This window comes from Salmo salar, chromosome 15, assembly GCF_965601325.2.
Source record: "Salmo salar chromosome 15, fSalSal1, whole genome shotgun sequence".
NCBI classification, from domain to species: domain Eukaryota; kingdom Metazoa; phylum Chordata; class Actinopteri; order Salmoniformes; family Salmonidae; genus Salmo; species Salmo salar.
In genome coordinates, this window is record NC_138305.1 from 86975238 (window position 1) to 86999498 (window position 24261).

Consider the following 24261-nt stretch of genomic DNA (forward strand, 5'->3'; position numbering starts at 1 on the left):
TGCTTGTGGTAGTGGATGAGTCAGGCTGTACAGGCTCCATTGTGTGAGTCTCCTCTCCTCCCTGGGGCAGACTGCCTCCATGCATTGCTTCATTAATAAAGGTGCGAGTGTCAAACTTCATTACGGTAAACCAAAGGATGCCTATCTACCGCGTTCCTCTTATCAGCTAGCCTGCTGTAGTTGCAGCCGGCATGGGAGGGAGGCTGCCTGGTGAGGAGGCTGGGAGGGTAGCCAGAACGCAGGGGCGTCAGTCCCTCTCTAATGTACGGAGGGAGGGATGAGAGGAGGGATGGAGAGTGAGAGAAAAAAACAACTTCAATCTCTGTCTATCTCTCTCACACTGTCTGAATGATGGCATGACGCTCGGGGCTTCTGAGTTTCGGATGGCAGGGAGGGCCCCCTGGTTTTCAGGGCGAGAGGATGAGAGAATTACATCTCAGAAACTCACTGACACATAGAGACTAATGTGTGTCAGTGGTTCTGGGCTTGTTGATGCTTTCCGCTAGACCAAGTCAAAAGAACAGTGGGGCATCAGAGCAAGACAACTGCCCTGAATGTTCCCAATTAACTCTACTGAGATCTGGGCCTGTACTCACAAAGCGTCTCAGAGTAAGAGTGCTGGTCTATGGTCAGTTTAGCCTTTTCAATCATAATAACTAACAGCGGGAACTAATCCTAGATCAGCACTCTTTAGACACTTTGTGAATATGAGCCCTGTAGTATTTAAACAGCGCGCCAGTGACTAACTCCTGCCACACGTATGTCATGGGTGGGAGTTAAAACCAGTCATGACCAAAGAGGAAAACAAAACCAGTGTGACTAAGATTGGTCTCTATGCCAACGACCTTGTTTGAGACCCCATTATCAGCCTGTTCACACCGGAACATTCTGTAGTCACTCTCCTAGCAACCAATAGGTCTCCTGTATTCCCACATCTATTGTACATTCATCATGAGGCTGCTACTACTACTGCTGCTGCTGCTGTTGCTACTGCTGATTGAGTGCCTGTAATTCCATGGCAATCATGTCCATTGGCTTCTGGGGGAGAGTGGTGCACGTTTACGTCCGCTCTTACAACAGCCACGGATGGGCGATCCTCTCTGTGGACGAATAAACCAGCCTGGCTTTCACTGGCCTGTCAGCGTTGCTATTGTTGCTATCCCTTATCAACACATCGACGAACATAAGGAGAGGGAGGGAAAACAACAAAGGTGAAAGCTTCAGAAAAAGGTTTTTGCCAGGGAGCTGGTTACACTGATGCGGTGTGGAGCTGAGGCTGTGTTTAAAGTTGTTAGCTATTGGTCTTCAGTCTTTGGCAGGAGGAATGAGCTGTCTGATGTAATGCCTGTCATTTCCGAGATGGTGAAAATGCCTATTGGTGGATTTATGGTTATCTCAGCTCAGAGAGGCTGAGAAAAATCTTGCTTACTACCAAGAAAGACAAACCGAGAGAGCAAAGAAAGGCAGAGATTGAGAGAGAAATTAAGAGAAAAAGAAAGATGAAGGAATGACTCACCATATCTGCTGAGAGACTTGGTGAAGGTAGAGGAGTTGGATATGTTGTAGGCCGAGTTCTGCTTTGGCACCAGAGCGATCACTGAGCCGTCCGTCACCTACAAGGAATGAAAAACAAAGGTTTGTCTTATAAATGCTGTCCTGTCAATCACTCCATCCACTGTCTGTTTGCGTAGATAAAACCACCGAGGCAGTACACCCCAGCCCACCCACCACCTCTCTCTCCTCTCACCTGATAGTGGGCCAGTGTGTTGAGGTGTTTCCAGTCGTTGTCGATCTTTGTTGTGACATCCTCATCCTGAAGGATGATTCTGGCCATCCTGCCCTGACGCCACTCTGTGATGAGGAGGATGAGAATAGATCGCACGCCAACGCACACACAATGTAAACACACAATGTAAACACACACTGTAAACACAATCTCCTCCTGGTGTTCTTACCCAGGTCCATGTCCCCAGCCTTGGGTCTCTGGGAGTAGGGGCTACCCTTGTACACTGCATCCAGCAGCTTCTCCTTCACCTGGGTGATGGTGTCACAGTTCAGCCCCTTCACCGTCACCTCCGGGGCGTTCTCATTCTCCGGGTTCACACAGTGGAGTGTCTAACAGGGGAGGGAGGGGCAGAAATTAGGTCCAGCTCACGTCAGCTTACTTTGTTGGCATTTGCAGGAATTTGAATCGCATACTCAAGCAGCAAGCACTAATTAAGGTCACTGAGGTAATGCAAAATCCTATCGCCCTTAATGCCTTCTCAAAGGTAAATCATGTATTTGATCAAATATCATTATTGCCCTGTAAAATATTTCTATTTCACAGTACTAACCAGGGTCTTGTAGTCAATTTGCTGTCTGATGAGCTTGTCTTCACTGAGTGAATAGCGCGCCTCTCCTGTGATGGAGTCTATAGGCCCCTTCTCCATCTGCTGCTTCATGGCACAGTACAGCATGAAGAGAGGCTCGCCCGCACACTCCTAGAGACACATGGACACAGGTCATCAGTGACAGGCAAGGACTGTATCTATATCTTAACAGGTATGCAGGTATGCATATAGGACATCTGAATTGTTAAAAGGTTTTCAAAACAATTATAATAAATGCAACAGATGGAAAATGAGATATTAATATTGACTGAATTATCGCACATAAAACATTTTACTGGCACGGACAAATAATGAATGGAGTTCAGGAATTTGGGTGGGAATTCAGGTATTACATTTATTGTAAAATGTCTCCATTCATTTCTTAGAATGCACTCATAAATGTGACTCATTTCAGGAAACTAGGCGTATGTCGCATGTCACTACTTCACAGGAGTGGCATTTGAACGTAAACATTTATTTTAGAACAAAATGCTTTTGTTCACGTGCCTTAATAACAAACTTGTATTCCATCAATAAATACGAATAAAATTGTTAAATTACGAGTCTAGTTTGGTTTGCTACGAAAAAAGTCAGGAACCTTCCCGCTAGCCATGATTGGCTGAGATAATGGATGGGCTGGACATGTCGTGCGATGAGTTTGGATTGGTCTGCCATGTAGCATGCTTCTGTTTATAACATGAACTGTTCACTATGTGTTGACAGTCCTTACTACTGTGCCGTCTTTGAAATAATTTTTTTATATTTTTTTTTTAACCTTTATTTAACTAGGCAAGTCAGTGAAGAACAAATTCTTATTTACAATGACGGCCTACACCGGTCAAACCCGGACGACACTGGGCCAATTGTGCGCCGCCCTATGGGACTCCCAATCACGGCCAGTTGTGATACAGCCTGGATTCGAACCAGGGTGTCTGTTGTGACACCTCTAGCACTGAGATGCTACGCCACTTGGGAACCCATATAACATTAGCCATCGAGAACTACAAAAGTTTTGCTACTTTTCTCAACAACATTTATGCCCTGAATTTAGCAAGCGCTATTGACAGGTCAGTTGGAAAAGATGATGGGCTATTTTCTGCACACACCACGGTCAGTGTGAACCGGAGTGACTTGAAACAAAGCTGGCCAAACAAGATGTACTGCAGCTACAAACAAAACGGAGTTAAATGGTTCCAGTCTGCCGTGAAGCATTCATCCATGTATACAGGTAAGAGTCTAGCTACATTTTCAGATATACATTTCAAATTTTGTCAGACATTGAACCTAGTTTGTTAGCTTTAGCTACCTGCAGCTTCATACTACAGCTATGACAATGTTTGTATTGGTAGTAGTATGAGTTGGGATTATTCCGGTTAATTGTTTAGCTAGCTAGCTACCTAGCTAGCTACATGTCTAAACAAAAGACTCCATTTCAGCCAGATTATTACATGACCCATCCACTTAGCTAGATGTGACTGGGGGGTGGTTATATAATTTCCTTCACATGACCCATCAATTTAGACAAGTGTGTCGGGTAAGCATCATCTTATAATGATAAAATATTTATAAAATATTTTTATCTGGACACTTTCTGTTTTTGATATTACTACTATGCAAGTAACGACTTCACTGTACCGTTTACACCTTCTGTATCCTGTGCATGTGACAAATAAACCTAGATTTGATTTGATATAGCCTGTTTACCACATGGCCTCGCATGTGAATTCTTAAAGAGATGGGTGGGGCTAAGGCTTAAGAGGGTGTGAACGATGCTGAATGGGTATAGACAAAGAAGAGCTCTCCAGTATGTGTACCAAAACACTGAAGGGCCATTTTCTCAAAAGTGGGGTTACAAGTTTATCAACTTTTAAAGCAGAATTACTTTCCCATTGTTCCTCAACTGCAGTGAATGATATACAATTTACTAGCTCTGAATCTCTACTTTTATCCAATGTAAAAAACACAATTTCAAATTTGGCCTCACCTGCTCTGTCTACCCTACCATCACTCACCTGCTCTGTCTACCCTACCATCACTCACCTGCTCTGTCTACCCTATCATCCCTCACCTGCTCTGTCTACCCTACCATCACTCACCTACTCTGTCTACCCTACCATCACTCACCTGCTCTGTCTACCCTATCATCCCTCACCTGCTCTGTGTACCCTACCATCACTCACCTGCTCTGTCTACCCTACCATCCCTCACCTGCTCTGTCTACCCTACCATCACTCACCTGCTCTGTCTACCCTACCATCACTCACCTGCTCTGTCTACCCTACCATCACTCACCTGCTCTGTCTACCCTATCATCCCTCACCTGTGCTGTCTAGACTGCCTCAATTACTGTTGTCACACACTCTTGCATAATTCAACAAGTGTGTCAATAGCAGGATACTCTCGGATTGGCTCTAGATTACACCTATCTAAACATACTTCCATTTTTTTGCGAGATCAGACATAACATCACTATAATCCAAGTGTTCATTTTCGGAAATTGCTTTTATTTTAGCACATCTAATTTGTTAACATTTCAACCATATTAAATTATAACTTTTTTCAATTTCACAAAAATGGAACACATCAAAATAAAGTTATCTTTCTTCTCTTTCTTGTGATGCAAGTGTCGAGAAAGTGTGTTAAATCCCTGACTAAGCTGTATTGTTATTATACATGTAACGGAAAGCCGGCCCGGGCAAGAGTATAAAAGACTCGCAAGAGTAAAATGAAAGCAATCTAGTGAGATGTACGTCATAAGTGGATTTTGCACCCCTCAAACACAGGAAATATGCTGCCAATGAGGCAACACTGTGCTCCTGTGTCTTCTCACTGGCCTAGGGGACAGAGTCTCATATAAAGATTTTCTGCATTTTCACTATCACGTGCACTTGCCAGTCAATAGTGTCATTATCCCCAGCTCAGGCCCAAGAAAAAGTTTCCCTCTTAAAACGAGTATCAGTTTATTGCAAAGTGACAGAGATGGTGGCAGCTGAGGCTGAAACTAACAAGAGGTTAACGATTGAGAGAAAGTGCTTAGGAAGCTCTTCACCAGTGTTAAAGATGCATGTGCCATTGTCGAGGATGAGAAAGAGAGAGAAAGAGAGAGAGAACACAAGAGCGAAAGAGAGAGGGAGAGAGAGAAAGAGAGAGATCGCTCTAAGTGCTTGATAGGGATAGCATTTATCTCTCCCACATTTAAAACACACTCAAAACACCTTACCCTCTCTCCACTATTTATCAGTAATCAAAAAGTGTCTTTAACGCAGAAGGTGAGAATTATGCACATGCATATGTGTGAGTTAAGGGTACACCCAGAGAGTGTGAGAGAGGTGGAGACTGAAGCTAGTTGGGAGAGAGTTGGAGACTGAAGCTAGTTGTGAGAGAGGTGGAGACTGAAGCTAGTTGGGAGAGAGATGGAGACTGAAGCTAGTTGGGAGAGAGATGGAGACTGAAGCTAGTTGTGAGAGAGGTGGAGACTGAAGCTAGTTGGGAGAGAGGTGGAGACTGAAGCTAGTTGGGAGAGAGGTGGAGACTGAAGCTAGTTGGGAGAGAGGTGGAGACTGAAGCTAGTTGGGAGAGAGGTGGAGACTGAAGCTAGTTGGGAGAGAGGTGGAGACAGGGCCTAGCTAACTGCTAAGTGGGATAGAGGTGGATCCAAATCTAGCGAAGTCTCCACCTCCAGTGTCCTCTCCTGGCTTCTACACAGCAGCGCAACTCTCCCTCTCTCCCCTCTGCCACCATATGCTGTTAACGTCTCGTTAGCATCTGCGCTAATTAACCAGACAGCTGCTAACGAGAGGGAACACGCATACATCAATCCCCTAGCCCTCGCCATGGCACGCTTGTCTGTGAAATTATCTTTAATTCCACATCCCGGCTTCATTAGGGGGTAATTGTACACTCTTCCAAGAGGGAGCGAGGGAGAGTGAGAAGAGAGAAGGTCCAGTCGAACGTCACACACACTCAGCTCCTAATGACCGCAGGCTAGAACATGTCCGTCAAAGAAATAATGAAATAAAAAGAATGTCTCTTGTTGGAGCCTTAAGCAGACCATGCCCACCGATGCCTTTACTGCTGAAATGCTAATAGTGTGCTAACTAATTACTATCCTCATAAAGCAATATAAACAGGAGATGGGGAATATCCTTTTGTTGGTTTGATGGTGGACTTACCTTTAGGAACTTGTACAAGAGGAATGTGAACCAGTTGGTCAACATCTTCTCAGCGACAGATTCCGTTCTAACATTGAGATGGAAGACAAGAGGAGAATAAATTAGGCATGATAATTAAATAATCAACTGGAAGAAATTGCTGCTCTACCTCAAAACTAACCACGAACAAATCTGGTTTAAGACAAAATTGACAAAAGCCAAGCTGTGATACTTCCATGAGGAAAAAAATACTTTATTCTCAACGCAAACAATCAATCTTCATTAAAAACAGACAATTACCATAATTGGGTAACTTCTCTCATTAATCATAAACCTGTCGCCTAAACGAATGAAGACCCCTGAAACGTCCCCCAGACGAGGAGCAATTAAAATCCACTGTAATTAGTGGACTTTATTTCTCCTAATATCCAAAGAGGAAACCTGGGCAAACAGTTTGCTCCTCTTCCATTTCCCCTTTCTCCTCCCCCTACAGCGGCTAGAAAAGCTACTTTCTCTCCTTAATTCTCTAGTTAATCTAAATTATAAGGGGGCACAGGGAGGACGGGTGATAGGAAGACAACTTCTCCAAAACACCCTTTGATTTGGCCATCTTGGGTTTAAGTCCTCCATCTAGGCTATGATTTGAGAGAACACAGAAATACAACATGTATTACTGTGTATATAAGAGTAGAAGACAAGAAGATCCAAGGCCCTCAGCCACCCGAGCCACGGCCTGTTCACCCCGCAACCATCCAGAAGGCGAGGTCAGTACAGCTGCATCACAGCTGGGACCGAGAGACAGCTTCTATCTCAAAGCCATCAGGTTGTTAAACAGTCACCACCAGCCGGCCTCCACCCAGTACCCTGCCTTAAACTTTAGTCACTGTCACTAGTCGGCTACCACCTGGTTACTCTACCATGCACCTTAGAGGCAGCGGCTTATGTACATAGACATGGTACACTGGTCACTTTAACAATGTTTACATACTGTTTTACCCATTTCATATGTACTGCAATCTCGTCAAGGCCTATCCTACACACACACACCACATTCAAAAGTTTGGGGTCACTTAGAAATGTCCTTGTTATCTATGAAAACAAACATGAAATGAGTTGCAAAATGAATAGAAAATATAGTCAAGACGTTGACAAGGTTATCAATAATGATTTTTAATTGAAATAATAATTCTGTCCTTCAAACTTTGCTTTCGTCAAAGAATCCTCCATTTGCAGCAATTACAGCCTTGCAGACCTTTGGCATTCTAGTTGTCAATTCATTGAGGTAATCTGAAGAGATTTCACCCCATGCTTTCTGAAGCACCTTCCTCAAATTGGATTGGCTTGATGGGCACTTCTTACGTACCATATGGTCAAGCTGCTCCCACAACAACTCACTAGGGTTGAGATCCGGTGACTGTGCTGGCCACTCCATAAGACAGGATACCAGCTGACTGCTTCTTCCTTAAATAATTATTGCATAGTTTGGAGCTGTGCTTTGGGTCATTGTCCTGTTGTAGAAGGAAGAAGGCTCCAATTAAGTGCCGTCCACAGGGTATGACATGGCGTTGAAAAATGGAGTGATGGCCTTCCTTCTTCAAGATCCCTTTTACCCTGTACAAATCTCCCACTTTAGCACCACCAAAGCACCACCAGACCATCACATTGCCTCCACCATGTTTGACAGATGGGGTCAAGCACTCCTCCAGCATCTTTTCATTTTTTCTGCATCTCACGAATGTTCTTCTTTGTGATCCGAACACATCAAACTTAGATTTGTCTGTCCATAACACTTTTTTCCAATCTTCCTCTGTCCAGTGTCTGTGTTCTTTTTCCCATCTTAATCTTTTATTTTTATTTGCTAGTCTGAGATATGGCTTTTTCTTTGCAACGCTGCATAGAAGGCCATCATCCCGGAGTCGCCTCTTCACTGTTGACGCTGAGACTGGTGTTTTGCAGATACTATTTAATGAAGCTGCCAGTTGAGGACTTGTGAGGCATCTGTTTCTCAAACTAAACACTAATGTACTTGTCCTCTTGCTCAGTTGTGCACCGGGGCCTCCCACTCTTCTTTCTATTCTGGTTAGAGACAATTTGCGCTGTTCTGTGAAGGGAGTAGTACACAGCGTTGTATGAGATCTTCAGTTTCTTGGCAATTTCTTGCATGGAATAGCCTTCATTTCTCAGAACAAGAATAGACTGACGAGATTCAGAAAGTTCTTTGTTTCTGGCCATTTTGAGCCTGTAATCGAACCCACAAATGCAGATGCTCCAGATACTCAACTAGTCTAACGAAGGCCAGTTTCTTTAATCAGCGCAACAGTTTTCAGCTGTGCTAACATTATTGCAAAAGGGTTTTCTAATGATCAATTAGCCTTTTAAAATTATAAACTTGGATTAGCTAACACAACATGCCACTGGAACACAGGAGTGATGATTGCTGATAACGGGCCTCTGTACACCTATGTAGATATTCCTTTAATCTGTTGGGGATAGGGGGCAGTATTGACACGGCTGGATAAAAAACGTACCCGATTTAATCTGGTTACTACTCCTGCCCAGTAACTAGAATATGCATATAATTATTGGCTTTGGATAGAAAACACCCTAAAGTTTCTAAAACTGTTTGAATGGTGTCTGTGAGTATAACAGAACTCCTATGGCAGGCCAAAACCTGAGAAGATTTCAAGCAGGAAGTGGCCTGTCTGAGAAGTAGTGTTTCATCTTGGCTCTTTTTATTGAAGACTCAGGATCTGTGCAATAACGTGACACTTCCTACGTCTTCCATAGGGTCTCAGAGCCCGGGAAATCGTTGAACGATATCGAGGCAGGCTCTGGCTGAAACACTTTATCGCTTTTGGCAAGTGGCCACTCAGAGTACTATGGGCTTAGGCGCGTGCCCGCTTCGACCGAATGCTTTGTTTTCCTTTGTCTGTTTATCTAAACGCAGATTCCCGGTCGGAATATTATCGCTTTTTTATGAGAAAAATGGCATAAAAATTGATTTTAAACAGCGGTTGACATGCTTCGAAGTACGGTAATGGAATATTTAGAATTCTTTTGTCACGAATTGTGCCATACTCGTCACCCTTATTTAGCCTTTAGGATAGTGTCTAGAACGCACAAACAAAACGCCGCTGTTTGGATATAACGATGGATTATTTTGGACCAAACCAACATTTGTTATTGAAGTAGAAGTCCTGGGAGTGCATTCTGACGAAGACAACAAAGGTAAGAACATTTTTCTTATAGTAAATCTGACTTTGATGAGTGCTAAACCTGCTGGGTGTCTAAATAGCTAGCCCTGTGATGCCGGTCTATCTACTGAGAATATTGCAAAATGTGCTTTCACCGAAAAGCTATTTTAAAATCGGACATATCGAGTGCATAGAGGAGTTCTGTATCTATAATTCTTAAAATAATTGTTATGCTTTTTGTGAACGTTTATCGTGAGTAATTTAGTAAATTCAAAGGCAGTGTTCGGTGGGAATGCTAGTCACATGCTAGTCACATGCTAATGTAAAAAGCTGGTTTTTGATATAAATATGAACTTGATTGAACAAAACATGCATGTATTGTATAACATAATGTCCTAGGGTTGTCATCTGATGAAGATCATCAAAGGTTAGTGCTACATTTAGCTGTGGTTTGGGTTTATGTGACATTATATGCTAGCTTGAAAAATGGGTGTCTGATTATTTCTGGCTCGGTACTCTGCAGACATAATCTAATGTTTTGCTTTCGTTGTAAAGCCTTTTTGAAATCGGACAGTGTGGTTAGATTAACGAGAGTCTTATCTTTAAAATGGTGTAAAATAGTCATATTTTAAAAAAAATTGAAGTAATAGCATATCTAAGGATTTGAATAACGCGCCACAGGATTCAACTGGCTGTTGAGTAGGTGGGACGCAAGCGTCCCACCTAGCCCATAGAGGTTAAAAATCTGCCGTTTCCAGCTACAATAGTCATTTTCAACATTACCAATGTTTACACTGTAATTCTGATCAATTTGATGTTATTTTAATGGACAAAAATGTAGCTTTTCTTTCAAAATCAAGGACATTTCTAAGTGACCCCAAACTTTTGAACAGTAGTGTATACACCCTAACGGTTAAAGGTTTTAAAATACCTACTCATTCAAGGCTTTTTGTTTATTTTGACTATTTTCTACATTGTAGAATAATAGTGAAGACATCAACACTATGAAATAACACATATGGAATCATGTAGTAACCAAAAAAGTGTTAAACAAATCAAAATATATTTTATATATGAGATTCTTCAAATAGCCACCCTTTGCCTTGATGACAGCTTTGCATACTCTTGGCATTCACTCAACCAGCTTCATGAGGTAGTCACCTGGAATGCATTTCAATTAACAGGTGTGCCTTCTAAAAGTTAATTTGTGTAATTTCTTTCCTTCTTAATGCATTTGAGCCAATCAGTTGTGTTGTGACAAGGTAGGGGGGTATACAGAAGATAGCCCTATTTGGTAAAAGACCAAGTCCATATTATGGCAAGAACAGCTCAAATAAGCAAAGAGAAATGATAGTGCATCATTACTTTAAAACATGAAGGTCAGTCAATACGGAAAATTTCAAGAACTTAGAAAGTTTCTTCAAGTGCAAAAAAACGATCAAGCGCTATGATGAAACTGGCTCTCATGATGACCGCCACAGGAATGGAAGACCCAGAGTTACCTCTGCTGCAGAGGATAAGTTAATTAACTACCAACCTTAGAAACTGCAGCCCAAATAAATGCTTCACAGAGTTCAAGTAACAAACACATCTCAACATCAACTGTTCAGAGGAGACTGTGTGAGTCAGGCCTTCATGGTCGAATTGCTGCAAAGAGACCACTACTAAAGGACATCAATAAGAAGAAGAGACTTGCTGAGGTCAAGAAACACGAGCAATGGACATCAGACTGGTGTAAATCTGTCCTTTGGTCGGATGAGTCTAAATTGGAGATTTTTGGTTCCAACCGCCGTATCTTTGTGAGATGCAGAGTAGGTGAACGGATGATCTCTGCATGTGTGGTTCCCACGTGAAGCATGGAGGAGGAGGTGTGATGGTGTGGAGATGCTTTGCTGCTAAGACTGTCAGTGATTTACTTAGAATTCAAGGCACACTTAACAAGCATGGCTACCACAGCAGTCTGCAGCGATACGCCATCCCATCTGGTTTGGGCTTTGTGGGACTATCATTTTCTTTTCAACAGGACAATGATCCAACACACCTCCAGGCTGTGTAAGGGCTATTTTACCAAGGAGGGGGATGGAGATCTGCATCAGATGACCTGGCCTCCACAATCCCCCAACCTCAAGCCAATTGAGATGATTTGGGATGAGTCGGACGGCAGAGTGAAGGAAAAGGAGCCAACAAGTGATCAGCATATGTGGGAACTCCTTCAAGACTGTTGAAGATGGTTGAGAGAATGCCAAGTTTGTGCAAAGCTATAATCAAGGTGGCTATTTGAAGAATCTCAAATATAAAATATATTTCGATTTGATTAACACTTGGTTACTACATGATTCCATAATGCGTTATTTCATAGTTTTGATGTCTTCACTATTATTTTACAATGTAGAAAATAGTAAAAATTAAGAAAAACCATTGAATGAGTAGGTGTTCTAAAACCTTTGACCGGTAGTATATGTATATATTATTCTATCCTAGGTATTCTTCAGATATACTGCAAATGCTATCCATATACTGTCCATAATGTCTATACATCCCATCATCCCCCCCCCCCCCCCCCCCACACACACACACACACACACACACACACACACACACACACACACACACACACACACACACACACACACACACACACACACACACACACACACACACACACACACACATTCATATAAAGTACCAGTGAAAAGTTTGGACACCTACTCATGCAAGGGTTTTTCTTTATTTTTACTATTTTCTACATTGTATAATAATAGTAAAGATATCAAAACTATGAAATAACACATATGGAATCATGTAGTAACCAAAAAAGTGTGAAACAAATCAAAGTATATTTTATATATGAGATTCTTTAAATTAGCCACCCTTTGCCATGATGAAAGCTTTACATACTTTTGGCATTCTCAGTGCCTTCAGAAAGTAGAAAAACTTTTTCCACATTTGGTTAAGTTACAACCTTCTTCTAAAATAGATTTTTTTTTAAATCCTCAGCAAGGAAAACAGGTTAAAAAAAATGCAAATTGAATATGAAAAACAGAAATACCTTATTTACATAAGTATTCAGACCCTTTGCTATGAGACTCAAAATTGAGCTCAGTTGCATCCTGTCTCCATTGATCATCCTTGAGATGTTTCTACAACATGATTTGGAAAGGCACACGCCTGTCTATATAAGGCCCCACAGTTGACAGTGCATGTCAGAGAAAAAAAAAACAAGCCATGTCGAAGGAATTGTCTGTAGAGCTCTGAGACAGGATTGTGACGAGGCACATATTTGGGGAAGGGTACCAACAAATGTATGCAGCATTGAAGATACCCAAGAACACAGTGGCCTCCATCGTTCTTAAATGGAAGAAGTTTGGAACCACCAAAACTCTTCCTAGAGCTGAGCAATCAGGGGAGAAGGACCTTGGTCAGGGAGGTGACCAAGAACCCAATGGTCAGTCTGACAGAGCTCTGAGTTCCTCTGTGGAGATGGGAGAAACTTCTAGAAGGACAACCATCTCTGCAGCACTCCACCAATCAGGCCTTTATGGTACCGTGGCCAGACGGAAGCCACTCCTCAGTAAAAGGCACATGACAGCCCGCTTGGAGTTTGCCAAAAGGTCCCTAAAGACTCTCAGACCACGAGAAACAAGATTCTCTCGTCTGATGAAACCAAGATTGAACTCTTTGGCCTGAATGCCAAGCATCAAGTCTGAAGGAAACCTGGCACCATCCCTACGGTGAAGCATGGTGGTGGCAGCATCATGCTGTGGGGATGTTTTTCAGCGGCAGGGACTGGGAGACTAGTCAGGATCGAGGGAAAGATGAACGGAGCAAAGTAAAGAGAGATCCTTGATTAAAACCTACTCTAGAGCGCTCAGGACCTCAGACTGGGGTGAAGGTTCACCTTCCAACAGGACAATGACCCTAAGCACACAGACAAGTCTCTGAATGTCTTTGAGTGGCCCAGCCAGGGCCCGAACTTGAACCCGATCGAACATCCTCTGGAGAGAACAGAAAATAGCTGTGCAGCGATGCTCCCTATTCAACCTGACAGAGCTTGAGAAGATCTGCAGAGAAGAATGGGAGAAACTCCCCAAATACAGGTGTCCCAAGCTTGTAGCGTAATACCCAAGAAGACTCGATGCTGTAATCGCTGCCAAAGATGCTTACATTATATTTACATTTACGTCATTTAGCAGACGCTCTTATCCAGAGCGACTTACAAATTGGTGCATTCACCTTAAGATATCCAGTGGAACAACCACTTTACAATAATACATCTATATCTTTTTTTTTTGGGGGGGGGGGGGGTTAGAAGGATTGCTATATCCTATCCCAGGTATTCCTTAAAGAGGTGGGGTTTCAGGTGTCTACAGAAGGTGGTGATTGACTCTGCTGTCCTGGCGTTGTGAGGGAGCTTGTTCCACCATTGGGGTGCCAGAGCAGCGAACAGTTTTGACTGGGCTGAGTGGGAACTGTGCTTCCGCAGAGGTAGGGGGGCCAGCAGGCCAGAGGTGGATGAACGCAGTGCCCTTGTTTGGGTGTAGGGCCTGATCAGAGCCTGAAGGTACGGAGGTGCCGTTCCCCTCACAGCTCCGTAGGCAAGCAGCATGGTCTTGTAGCAGATGCGAGCTTCAACTTCAACTGGAAGCCAGTGGAGTGTGCGGAGGAGCTTTACTCAGTACTCAAAGTACTGAGTAAAGGGTCTGAATTCTTATGTAAATGTGATATTTCACTTTTTTATTTGTCATTGTGGGGTAGTGTGTGTAGATTGATGAGGAAAAAAACATAACAAAATGTGGAAAAAGTCAAGGGGTCTGAATACTTTCCGAAGGCACTGTACACACACACACAGTACATATACAGTGGGGAGAGCAAGTATTTGATACACTGCCGATTTTGCAGGTTTTCCTACTTACAAAGCATGTAGAGGTCTGTAATTTTTATCATAGGTACACTTCAACTGTGAGAGACGGAATCTAAAAATCCAGAAAATCACATTGTATGATTTTTAAGTAATTCATTAGCATTGTATTGCATGACATAAGTATTTGATACATCAGAAAAGCAGAACTTAATATTTGGTACAGAAACCTTTGTTTGCAATTACAGAGATCATATGTTTCCTGTAGTTCTTGACCAGGTTTGCACACACTGCAGCAGGGATTTTGTCCCACTCCTCCATACAGACCTTCTCCAGATCCTTCAGGTTTCGGGGCTGTCGCTGGGCAATACGGACTTTCAGCTCCCTCCAAAGATTTTCTATTGGGTTCAGGTCTGGAGACTGGCTAGGCCACTCCAGGACCTTGAGATGCTTCTTACGGAGCCACTCCTTAGTTGCCCTGGCTGTGTGTTTCGGGTCATTGTCATGCTGGAAGACCCAGCCACGACCCATCTTCAATGCTCTTACTGAGGGAAGGAGGTTGTTGGCCAAGATCTCGCGATTCATGGCCCCATCCATCCTCCCCTCAATACGGTGCAGTCGTCCTGTCCCCTTTGCAGAAAAGCATCCCCAAAGAATGATGTTTCCACCTCCATGCTTCACGGTTGGGATGGTGTTCTTGGGGTTGTACTCATCCTTCTTCTTCCTCCAAACACGGCGAGTGGAGTTTAGACCAAAAAGCTCTATTTTTGTCTCATCAGACCACATGACCTTCTCCCATTCCTCCTCTGGATCATACAGATGGTCATTGGCAAACTTCAGACGGGCCTGGACATGCGCTGGCTTGAGCAGGGGGACCTTGCGTGCGCTGCAGGATTTGAATCCATGACGGCGTAGTGTGTTACTAATGGTTTTCTTTGAGACTGTGGTCCCAGCTCTCTTCAGGTCATTGACCAGGTCCTGCCGTGTAGTTCTGGGCTGATCCCTCACCTTCCTCATGATCATTGATGCCCCACGAGGTGGGATCCTGCATGGAGCCCCAGACCGAGGGTGATTGACCGTCATCTTGAACTTCTTCCATTTTCTAATAATTGTGCCAACAGTTGTCGCCTTCTCACCAAGCTGCTTGCCTATTGTCCTGTAGCCCATCCCAGCCTTGTGCAGGTCTACAATTTTATCCCTGATGTCCTTACACAGCTCTCTGGTCTTGGCCATTGTGGGGAGGTTGGAGTCTGTTTGATTGAGTGTGTGGACAGGTGTCTTTTATACAGGTAATGAGTTCAAACAGGTGCAGTTAATACAGGTAATGAGTGGAGAACACTCCGGACTCCGACATTGCTCGTCCTAATAGTTCTATATTTCATAATTCCATTCTTTTACTTTTTAGATGTGTGTATTGTTGTGTATTTTTAGATATTACTGCACTGTTGGAGCTACAGTGGGAACACAAGCATTTCGCTACACCCGCAATAACATCTGCTAAATATGTGTATGTGACCAATAAAATTTGATTGGATTTGAACAGTATTAAAATATGTGTTAGAACGGGCAAATGTGTGAATGTGTCAGTGGGTGAGGGTGTGAGCGTGTCGACGGACAAGTGTGTGAGTGTGTCCATCTCACCGGCGCAGCAGCAGCTTGGGGTGGTTCTTGCTCTCCAGGTTCTTGTCGATGAGGTCAGAGAGCAGCTGTTTAAGGACCCCCGTGGCGTACTCCATCTCCCCCTGCAGCGCAGTCATGATGAGCGACGCCACATTGCCACGGTCACGCATGGAGAAGGAGCGCTGCGCCTCCAGGGTGCGGATGAACGTCAACAGGAAGTGCTTCTTGGTGAGGAGCTGGCCAAACAGAGTCAGGGCCTTCTCCTGGTTGGCCTGGACCTGTCAACAACAACACCATCAGACCAGGGGACTGGCTGTCACTTACACGTGTTGTCAATGTAATATATAAATATGTAAATATTTTGGAGTAGGGCTAATGGAAATAGTATAATGTACATAGATGGAGTAAGGCTATTGTAAATAATACATTACGTAAGCATAAATTTATATCAAGCATGACTATGTCATGTATACAAGGCATGAGATGTTGCCCTATGAAGGAAATACATTGTTATTATTACATTCATGACCCTAGTTGCTTTTAAAGCCTGCAGTGCATTCTATCTTAGGAGCTGCTTCCTCAAATACCTTATGATCAATTTGCCATAAGTTGTCAGCAGAGCACAGGAGGAAACAGAAAGGAAAGGGAGAGGAAGAAGGGGGATGTACTGAGGCATAGAGAAGAGAGGGCCTGTGCAGTGCAGTGCGTCCCGGGGTGGCTGGGTGAGAGGAGAGTGCCGGTGCAGTGCAGTGCTGTGTGTCCCGGGGTGGATGGGTGAGAGGAGAGTGCCGGTGCAGTGCAGTGCTGTGTGTCCCGGGGTGGCTGGGTGAGAGGAGAGTGCCGGTGCAGTGCAGTGCTGTGTGTCCCGGGGTGGCTGGGTGAGAGGAGAGTGCCGGTGCAGTGCAGTGCTGTGTGTCCCGGGGTGGCTGGGTGAGAGGAGAGTGCCGGTGCAGTGCAGTGCTGTGTGTCCCGGGGTGGCTGGGTGACAGGCGAGGAGAGGGCCTGTGCAGTGCTGTGCTGTGCGTTCGGGGGTGGCTGGGTGACAGGCGAGGGGAGGGCCTGTGCGTTGGGGATGGCTGGGTGAGAGGCGAGGAGAGGGCCTGTGCAGTGCTGTGCTGTGCGTCCGGGGGTGGCTGGGTGACAGGCGAGGGGAGGGCCTGTGCAGTGCTGTGCTGTGCGTCCGGGGGTGGCTGGGTGACAGAAGCTTGTTCCACAGGCTGCCATCTGTCACTTCTCATCAGCAACACTACAGCCCCCTCTAGACCTGACCCACAATCCGTCACTCTAACTCTCTCACACAGATGAGGCAGTGCTACTGGGTAGTGTCTCTTCAAAAGAGAAACAAACTTCTAGTATATTCTGCAAGGCTTATGGCATAATGTAATTCCCAAACAACATCCAGTATGTGTTAATAGGAAAAATAAGTCAAAGTACTGTCTTTGTCTTTATGAAAAAACACTTCCTCCTCCACTAACCAATCCCCTGGCCCCATCCCCCCACTGACCTGTCTCCCATGATCCTCATCTGCCCTCATAACTCTGACATACATTCAGTCCTGTAGACAGTCGAGGACCGGCGTACCATACACCATACAGTGACTCCACAGAATCTCCCTTCCTTCCACTACACAGCCTAATAAAGTGCCTCAATTTTCCTCAGCTGAGCTAAATGAAATTCCAGGGCCTCTGGGGAACAGGCTGGGTACTGTAGGTTGCTTTGGGGAGAGCAGCTACACAGAGCAATAAGGGATTGAGCCGTGTGTATGGACAGTTGATTACGCCTGGGACCCGAGGGGAAATTCGGTAGAAAAGAAACCCGGGCATAACAATAAAGATGTAATCCCTCCCCTTTAGAAGAGCCTGTGGTTGACAGGGCAGGTGTTGGAGACAGTCTCTACACTGTATTCCGACAGCCATTTGGATATATTTCATGGTAAACCAGGTGGGATTTAATGATTTACTTGTTTTTCCCACTGTAAAATAATATCAAATGATATACGAGTAATGTTTAATAACATTGATATTACATGCAGAAAAACATACTATGTGATGTGGCTAATGTATATGAAGTGGTATAGCCATAACATATTGCCTAGATCATAGGTTCCTTTCATTATGCAGCCAGAGTACGTGGTATAGATATAGGTAGATATAGAATGATAGGTATAGATATGATGTTCTAGTCTACATGCTGCGGTGGCAGTGGTGGTGTACCTCCTTGACCCGTACCTCCATCTCCTTGAGCACGGGGTGGTCCTCGATGCCAGGGAACAGTACCCGCATGGCGTAGGTCCTGTATTCCAGGAAGGGGATGCCCGCTCCATCCAGCTCCTGGGTCAACTCGTGGATGTCTGTCTGCAGCTCCGCAAAGGCTGGGGATCACACAGAAAGACAGACAGACACAGAGATTAGTACAACACAGGGCTGGCCTGACTGCTGCATTGGGTAAGAACGGACATAGAAAGGATATTCTGGATGTAGTGTATCTTCATTACGCTGTACGCCAGTGTAACAACTGTGTGTTGCACAGTATGTCACCAGCAATCATCTACCACCGCACCAATACTGCACTAATTGGCTTCTAGAAAAAGACAGATGGATAGGCAATAAAATAGAATGTTGATTTCATTCTTCTGGTACAGTGTTTCTAAATTGAATCCATACTTGTTGGAAATTCAAGAGGAGAGCTAAACAAAATAAAATAATTACAGGAAAAGAGAGACGGAAAGAGAAAAAGAGAAAACAAAGTTCATCTGAAAGAAAGTCAATTAATTGCATGAGTGGATAATTAATAAAGGAGCAATGCGTTTCATGCATCATTTCCTCCAGCTGTTATTGCCCTGCGTTGTCTGTTGGGACTCTAATAGTAGAGTAGAGTCTCCCTCTGTGGAGGCTTATCTACTTCTACATACACTACAGCAGCCACTTACACATTATACAGACCACATTCCTACAGGAAAAAGGCAAGAATTCTATCAAAATTGAGGAGGAGAAATGAAGGCTTTATTATCATGTACAACATATACGGTCCGTTCAGTATGGGTCCAGTTATTCACAGAGATAAAATAACTATTTCAATCTTGTACTATTTAAGTGGACGGGTCGGTTTCCTTCTACATTTAACCATTGGATAAAGGAAGTTATGCAACATCTCAAGCTAGAGAAAAAAAATCATACTCCGTTAGGGGATCTGCAATTACATTTAACAACATCTGGCAACCTTTCCTTTGTAGAAGACATGGACCCAGATCATTTTACAACTCCATAAACCAACCCAATTTACTATTTGTATCATTCTTTTTTACTTAATATCTTTGTATTATTTTTACTATTTGATTATATTACTGATTGTATATCATGCCTGCTTTAAGTCTGGTTTTGAGGCTCTGCTATAGCATGGGGGGTTGGGGTGGGTTTGGTAGGGATCCATGTGTTATGCCCTCTACCTATTCTGTCTGAATAGAACAGCAGCTTTACATCAATCACTCTACAATGCCCGTCTGCGTTATCTGTAGAATCATAAAAGATGACAAATAACAAATAAAAGAGGCAAAAATAACTATTTTAAGTTATTATTAAAGAATTGTCAACATACATTGCTGCAGAAAAGATGACTTGCTATGTCTAGACTTTCCATTGATTGGGTAAATAAAAGAGTTGTTCTTCATTCTATTGAGTTTGTTGTGTCTAAGCGCTGAGGCAAAGCCACCATTACATCCAGCAGAGTAAACTACACAGCCGATCTTCTCCTCGTCAGCAGCAGCATCTAATTTGTTAATGACTCATTAGCCGTGTGACCGTTAGTGTTGTTCGTGTGTTTGTTTGGATTATACTGCTCTCTGATGGCCCTTCCAGCACGGTTCACTGAGCTCCACCTCTCCTATCATCCAATCCTCTCCCCTGCTGACTGACACTTAGTGTGACACGCCCAGCTCCCCGCTGCCAGGCCCGCCCCACAGTCTGCTGGGGCACGTGGCGAGGACACAGCAATGCTCCACTTCCTAGTTCTACAACAAACCTCCCAGCTACACAGACAGAGGTGTAGAATACTGTCACTATCTGGTGCTGCTGGTCTTTCAACAATGCTCATTATATCAGGTATACAAGTGCAGTAACAGCAGCTTTACATGAATCACTCTACAATGCCCCCTGTACTGTTCCATCTGACCCCACACAGTCCCTCTGTTCTCTCTCTCTCTCTCCCTGCCAGATTTCTCCTCCCTCTATCTCTGTATCCCTCAGTGTTTGGCCACAGGCTGTGCTATGGGCTGCGACTGACAAGGTTGTGACCCTCCGGACATCCAGCCACCGATAATGGCCAATTAGTCTCCGTCCATCTCTCTGAGTACAGCAGGCAGGCAGGCAGGCAGGCAGGCAGGCAGGCAGGCAGGCAGGCAGGCAGGCAGGCAGGCAGAGCCCAACGCAGCAGAGACGCGCTGCACCGCACAACGCCACAACACCAACACCAACCGGGTTGTCAGCACAACACAAACACACACACATTCTGAGGATACCGCAGCCGCACCACCACCACAGAGCTGCAGGCCGGGCATCATCCACACCAACCTGTTACCATGACGACTGGACAGAGTGCAGATACACGATAGTGACATATCCATACAGATACAGAAGAGAGTGATTATGAAATAGAGAGAGACAGAGAAAAGAGAAAGTAAAAGAGAGAGAATGAGAAGAGAGTGAGAAAGAGCGAGAGAGAGAAGAGAGAGAGAAAATAGAGAGAAAGAGAAGAGAGTGAGAAAGAAAGAGAGAGAAGAGAGAGAGAGAGAGAAAGAGTGAGCATTTTTATAAAAATACCCTACCGTTCAAAAGTTTGGGGTCACTTAGAAATGTCCTTGTTTTTGAAAGGAAAACTAATTTTTGGTCCACCAGTCTCAACGTCAACAGTGAAGAGGCGACTTCGGGATGGTGTCGCAAAGAAAAAGCCATATCTCAGACTGGCCAATAAAAATAAAATATTAAGATGGGCAAAAGAACACAGACACTGGACAGAGGAACTCTGCCTAGAAGGCCAGAATCTCGGAGTCGCCTCTTCACTGCTGACGTTGAGACTGGTGTTTTGCGGATACTATTTAATGAAGCTGCCAGTTGAGGACTTGTGAGGCATCTGTTTCTCAAACTAGACACTAATGTACTTGTCCTCTTGCTCAGTTGTGCACCGGGGCCTCCCACTCTTCTTTCTATTCTGGTTAGAGACAGCTTGTGCTGTTCTGTGAAGGGAGTAGTACACAGCGTTGTACGAGATCTTCAGTTTCTTGGCAATTTCTTGCATGGAATAGCCTTCATTTCTCAGAACAAGAATAGACTGTCAAGTTTCAGAAAGTTCTTTGTTTCTGGCCATTTTGAGCCTGTAATCGAACCCACAAATGCTGATGCTCCAGATACTCAACTAGTCTAAAGAAGGACAGTTTTATTGCTTCTTTATTCAAAACAACAGTTTTCAGCTTTGCTAACATAATTGCAAAAGGGTTTTCTAATGATTATAAACTTGGATTAGCTAACACAACGTGCCACTGGAACACAGGAGTGATGGTTGCTGATAATGGGCCTCTGTACGCCTACGTAGATATTCCATTAAAAAAATCTGCCGTTTCCAGCTACAATAGTAATTTACAACATTAACAATGTCTACACTGTATTTCTAATCAATTTGATGTTATTTTAATGGACAAAAAATTTGATTTTCTTTCAAAAACAAGGACATTTCTAAGCGACCCCAAACTTTCGATCGGTAGTGTATATATATACTGTGTGTGTAGACAGAGAGACAGAGACAGAGACAGAGACAGACAGAGAGAGAGAAAGAGAGAGAGAGAGAGAGAGAGAGAGAGAGAGAGAGAGAGAGAGAGAAAAGAGAGAGAGAGAGAGAGAAAAGTGAGAGAGAGAAAAGAGAGAGAGAGAAAAGAGAGAGGGTGTGTGTGTGTGACTGTCATACCTTCTTTACACTCCAGGGCCACTCTGGACTCCAGGTTGTCCATCTGCAGCTGCAGGCGTTTCAGGGTGCGGTCAGCATCGCGAGACTTCCTCTTGTAGGCGATGAGCACAGCGATGATGACCAATAGCAACAGACCGCCACCTCCCCCGATGCCGATGATGGCGGGCAGGGTCAGCAGGCTATCTGAGTAGATCTGGAGAGTACCAGGAGAGTACTCGAACCCACCCACCCGGACCTGAACACACACACACACACACACACACACACACACACACACACACACAGACAGAGAAACACGTCACAGAGTGTAATCAAACAAAGCAATCACTACAGTTAAAGAGACTTCCCCTCAGGAACCAAAGTCATTAATAGGAGTAAAACACTGGGAATGGGTTCTAACAAACAACATTTACATAAACGCAGCAGGTCTGACAGAACCCATTACTGGAATATCTCAAATCAAGGTATTCAGTGGGGGGTTGATAAGGGTTTAGATGAACTATGATTACTGCACTTTAAAGTAGAGCCTCAGCAAGTTAACACAGCCAAAGAACGTTAGACTTATAAAATTGGGTTGTTTTGGTTCAGGTGCTAAAAGTTCCTCCTGTTGATGACATAGGTTCTAAACATCATCTATTTTCTTTTAGAAACCGGGTCGTTCGAGCCCTGGATGCTGATGGCCGTGGTATATGAGACAATATACCATGAGTATGAGGCAAAACTACTTGTTTACTGTTCTAATTACGTTGGTAACCAGTTTATAATAGAAATAAGGCACATCGGGGGTTTGTGGTATATGGCCAATATACCACGGCTAAGGGCTGTGTCCAGGCACTCCTCGTTGTGTCGTGCATAATAACAGCCCTTAGCCGTGGTTATTGGCCATATACCACACCCCCCCGGGCCTTATTGCTTAATTGTATTGACAAGGAAGAGACTGAAGAGAACAGAAAAACATAAAGGCCAAATACATTTCTTAGAAAACTCGCAGGGGGCACAGCCTCCAACCCACAGTTGTGCATCTGAGGGAGCAAACAAAACACACCCACACACTCACACACACACGACTGCACCCATCCAGAGACACAGACATGTGGGGTCCCCTGTATGTAGGTCATTTTACAGAGGGAATACAACACATAGCTGTGCCCTTCTTCCCAGCCCACCACACACACACGGACTATTCAATATTCAACATGACATTTAGTTACGGACAAAAAAATCCAGCTCCAAGCCTACTGGTAGTTTGGAGAGCCTTCATATTGAATTACATGGATGCATTCTCAGTACTTTCAAGGTATTCCAGACTAGTAAATGTCACACAGACAGTGTGACTAGAGAGGAGAGTAGAGGTACGTTTGGAGGGGACTGTGTGGGAGCATTTGAGGATATTTAGAGAGTAGCCTTTGCACATAAAAAAATAAATACTATTTTGAACTGAAATCACATGAAATGTAGAATTTTACTGAACAAAATGAACTGATGGAATTAAAATATGAGAATACATGTTAGGTAAAGCCCAGTGAAGATGAGGGAGATAGTGTGAACTCAGTCCAAAGAGAGTCTGTTATGTGAAATGGTGTCGAGTGCCCACCGTGACTTTGTGCTGTCCGGTGAGGTTGGGCCATTCACACAGCAGTTGGGTTTCAGAGAGGGTTAGCACACAGGGGGTCTCCCCGATGAACACTGTGTAGTTCAACCTGGAGTTACCAGGGGCCGCAGGGATAAGGTTACGACCCTGAGGGGACAAACAGAAACACAATGTCAAACTTTAATCAACATGGCACAGCCTTTCATCCATGGCTAGGAACAGTATAATGAACCTCGTCTTCAACCAGCCAGGCAACTCCCAGGATCCAAGGCTACTAGCGGACAAGTCTGAAGCTGGCTCCAATGTTGAAGGATACAAGAATTCTATTTGACAAAAGCTTCAGGAAAACTTCAATTTTTGTTCTTATTTTTTTTCCCAAGTGTCTCTCTCTATGCCAAGGTGTGAGAGCGAGGGCATTGTCTGACAGATCTGTAGCCTCAACTACAGAGAGAGGAGCAATAAGAGGAGCAGGTGGGGAGAGAGAGAGTGCTGTTCTGCCACCCACTGCTCTAGTAGCATGAGA

The 24261-nt window shown here is 44.1% G+C and overlaps 1 protein-coding gene across 2 annotated transcripts in view; it reads right to left on the reverse strand.

Moving 5' to 3' along the window:
* The window catches only part of LOC106572368 (plexin-A1), a 269721-nt gene that overhangs the window by 12459 nt on the left and 233001 nt on the right, over positions 1-24261 (reverse strand). The window contains exons 19-27 of one of the 2 annotated variants that reach the window (XM_014146446.3): positions 23742-23885; positions 22148-22382; positions 18424-18566; positions 16217-16473; positions 6545-6611; positions 2337-2483; positions 1956-2115; positions 1748-1851; positions 1517-1613 (exon numbers count right to left, since the gene is read on the reverse strand). In XM_014146446.3, coding sequence (XP_014001921.2) covers positions 1517-1613; positions 1748-1851; positions 1956-2115; positions 2337-2483; positions 6545-6611; positions 16217-16473; positions 18424-18566; positions 22148-22382; positions 23742-23885 — 1354 coding nt within the window. Of the gene's footprint in view, positions 1-1516; positions 1614-1747; positions 1852-1955; positions 2116-2336; positions 2484-6544; positions 6612-16216; positions 16474-18408; positions 18567-22147; positions 22383-23741; positions 23886-24261 lie in introns of both variants that reach the window. The other variant, XM_014146445.3, reaches the window with a different exon arrangement.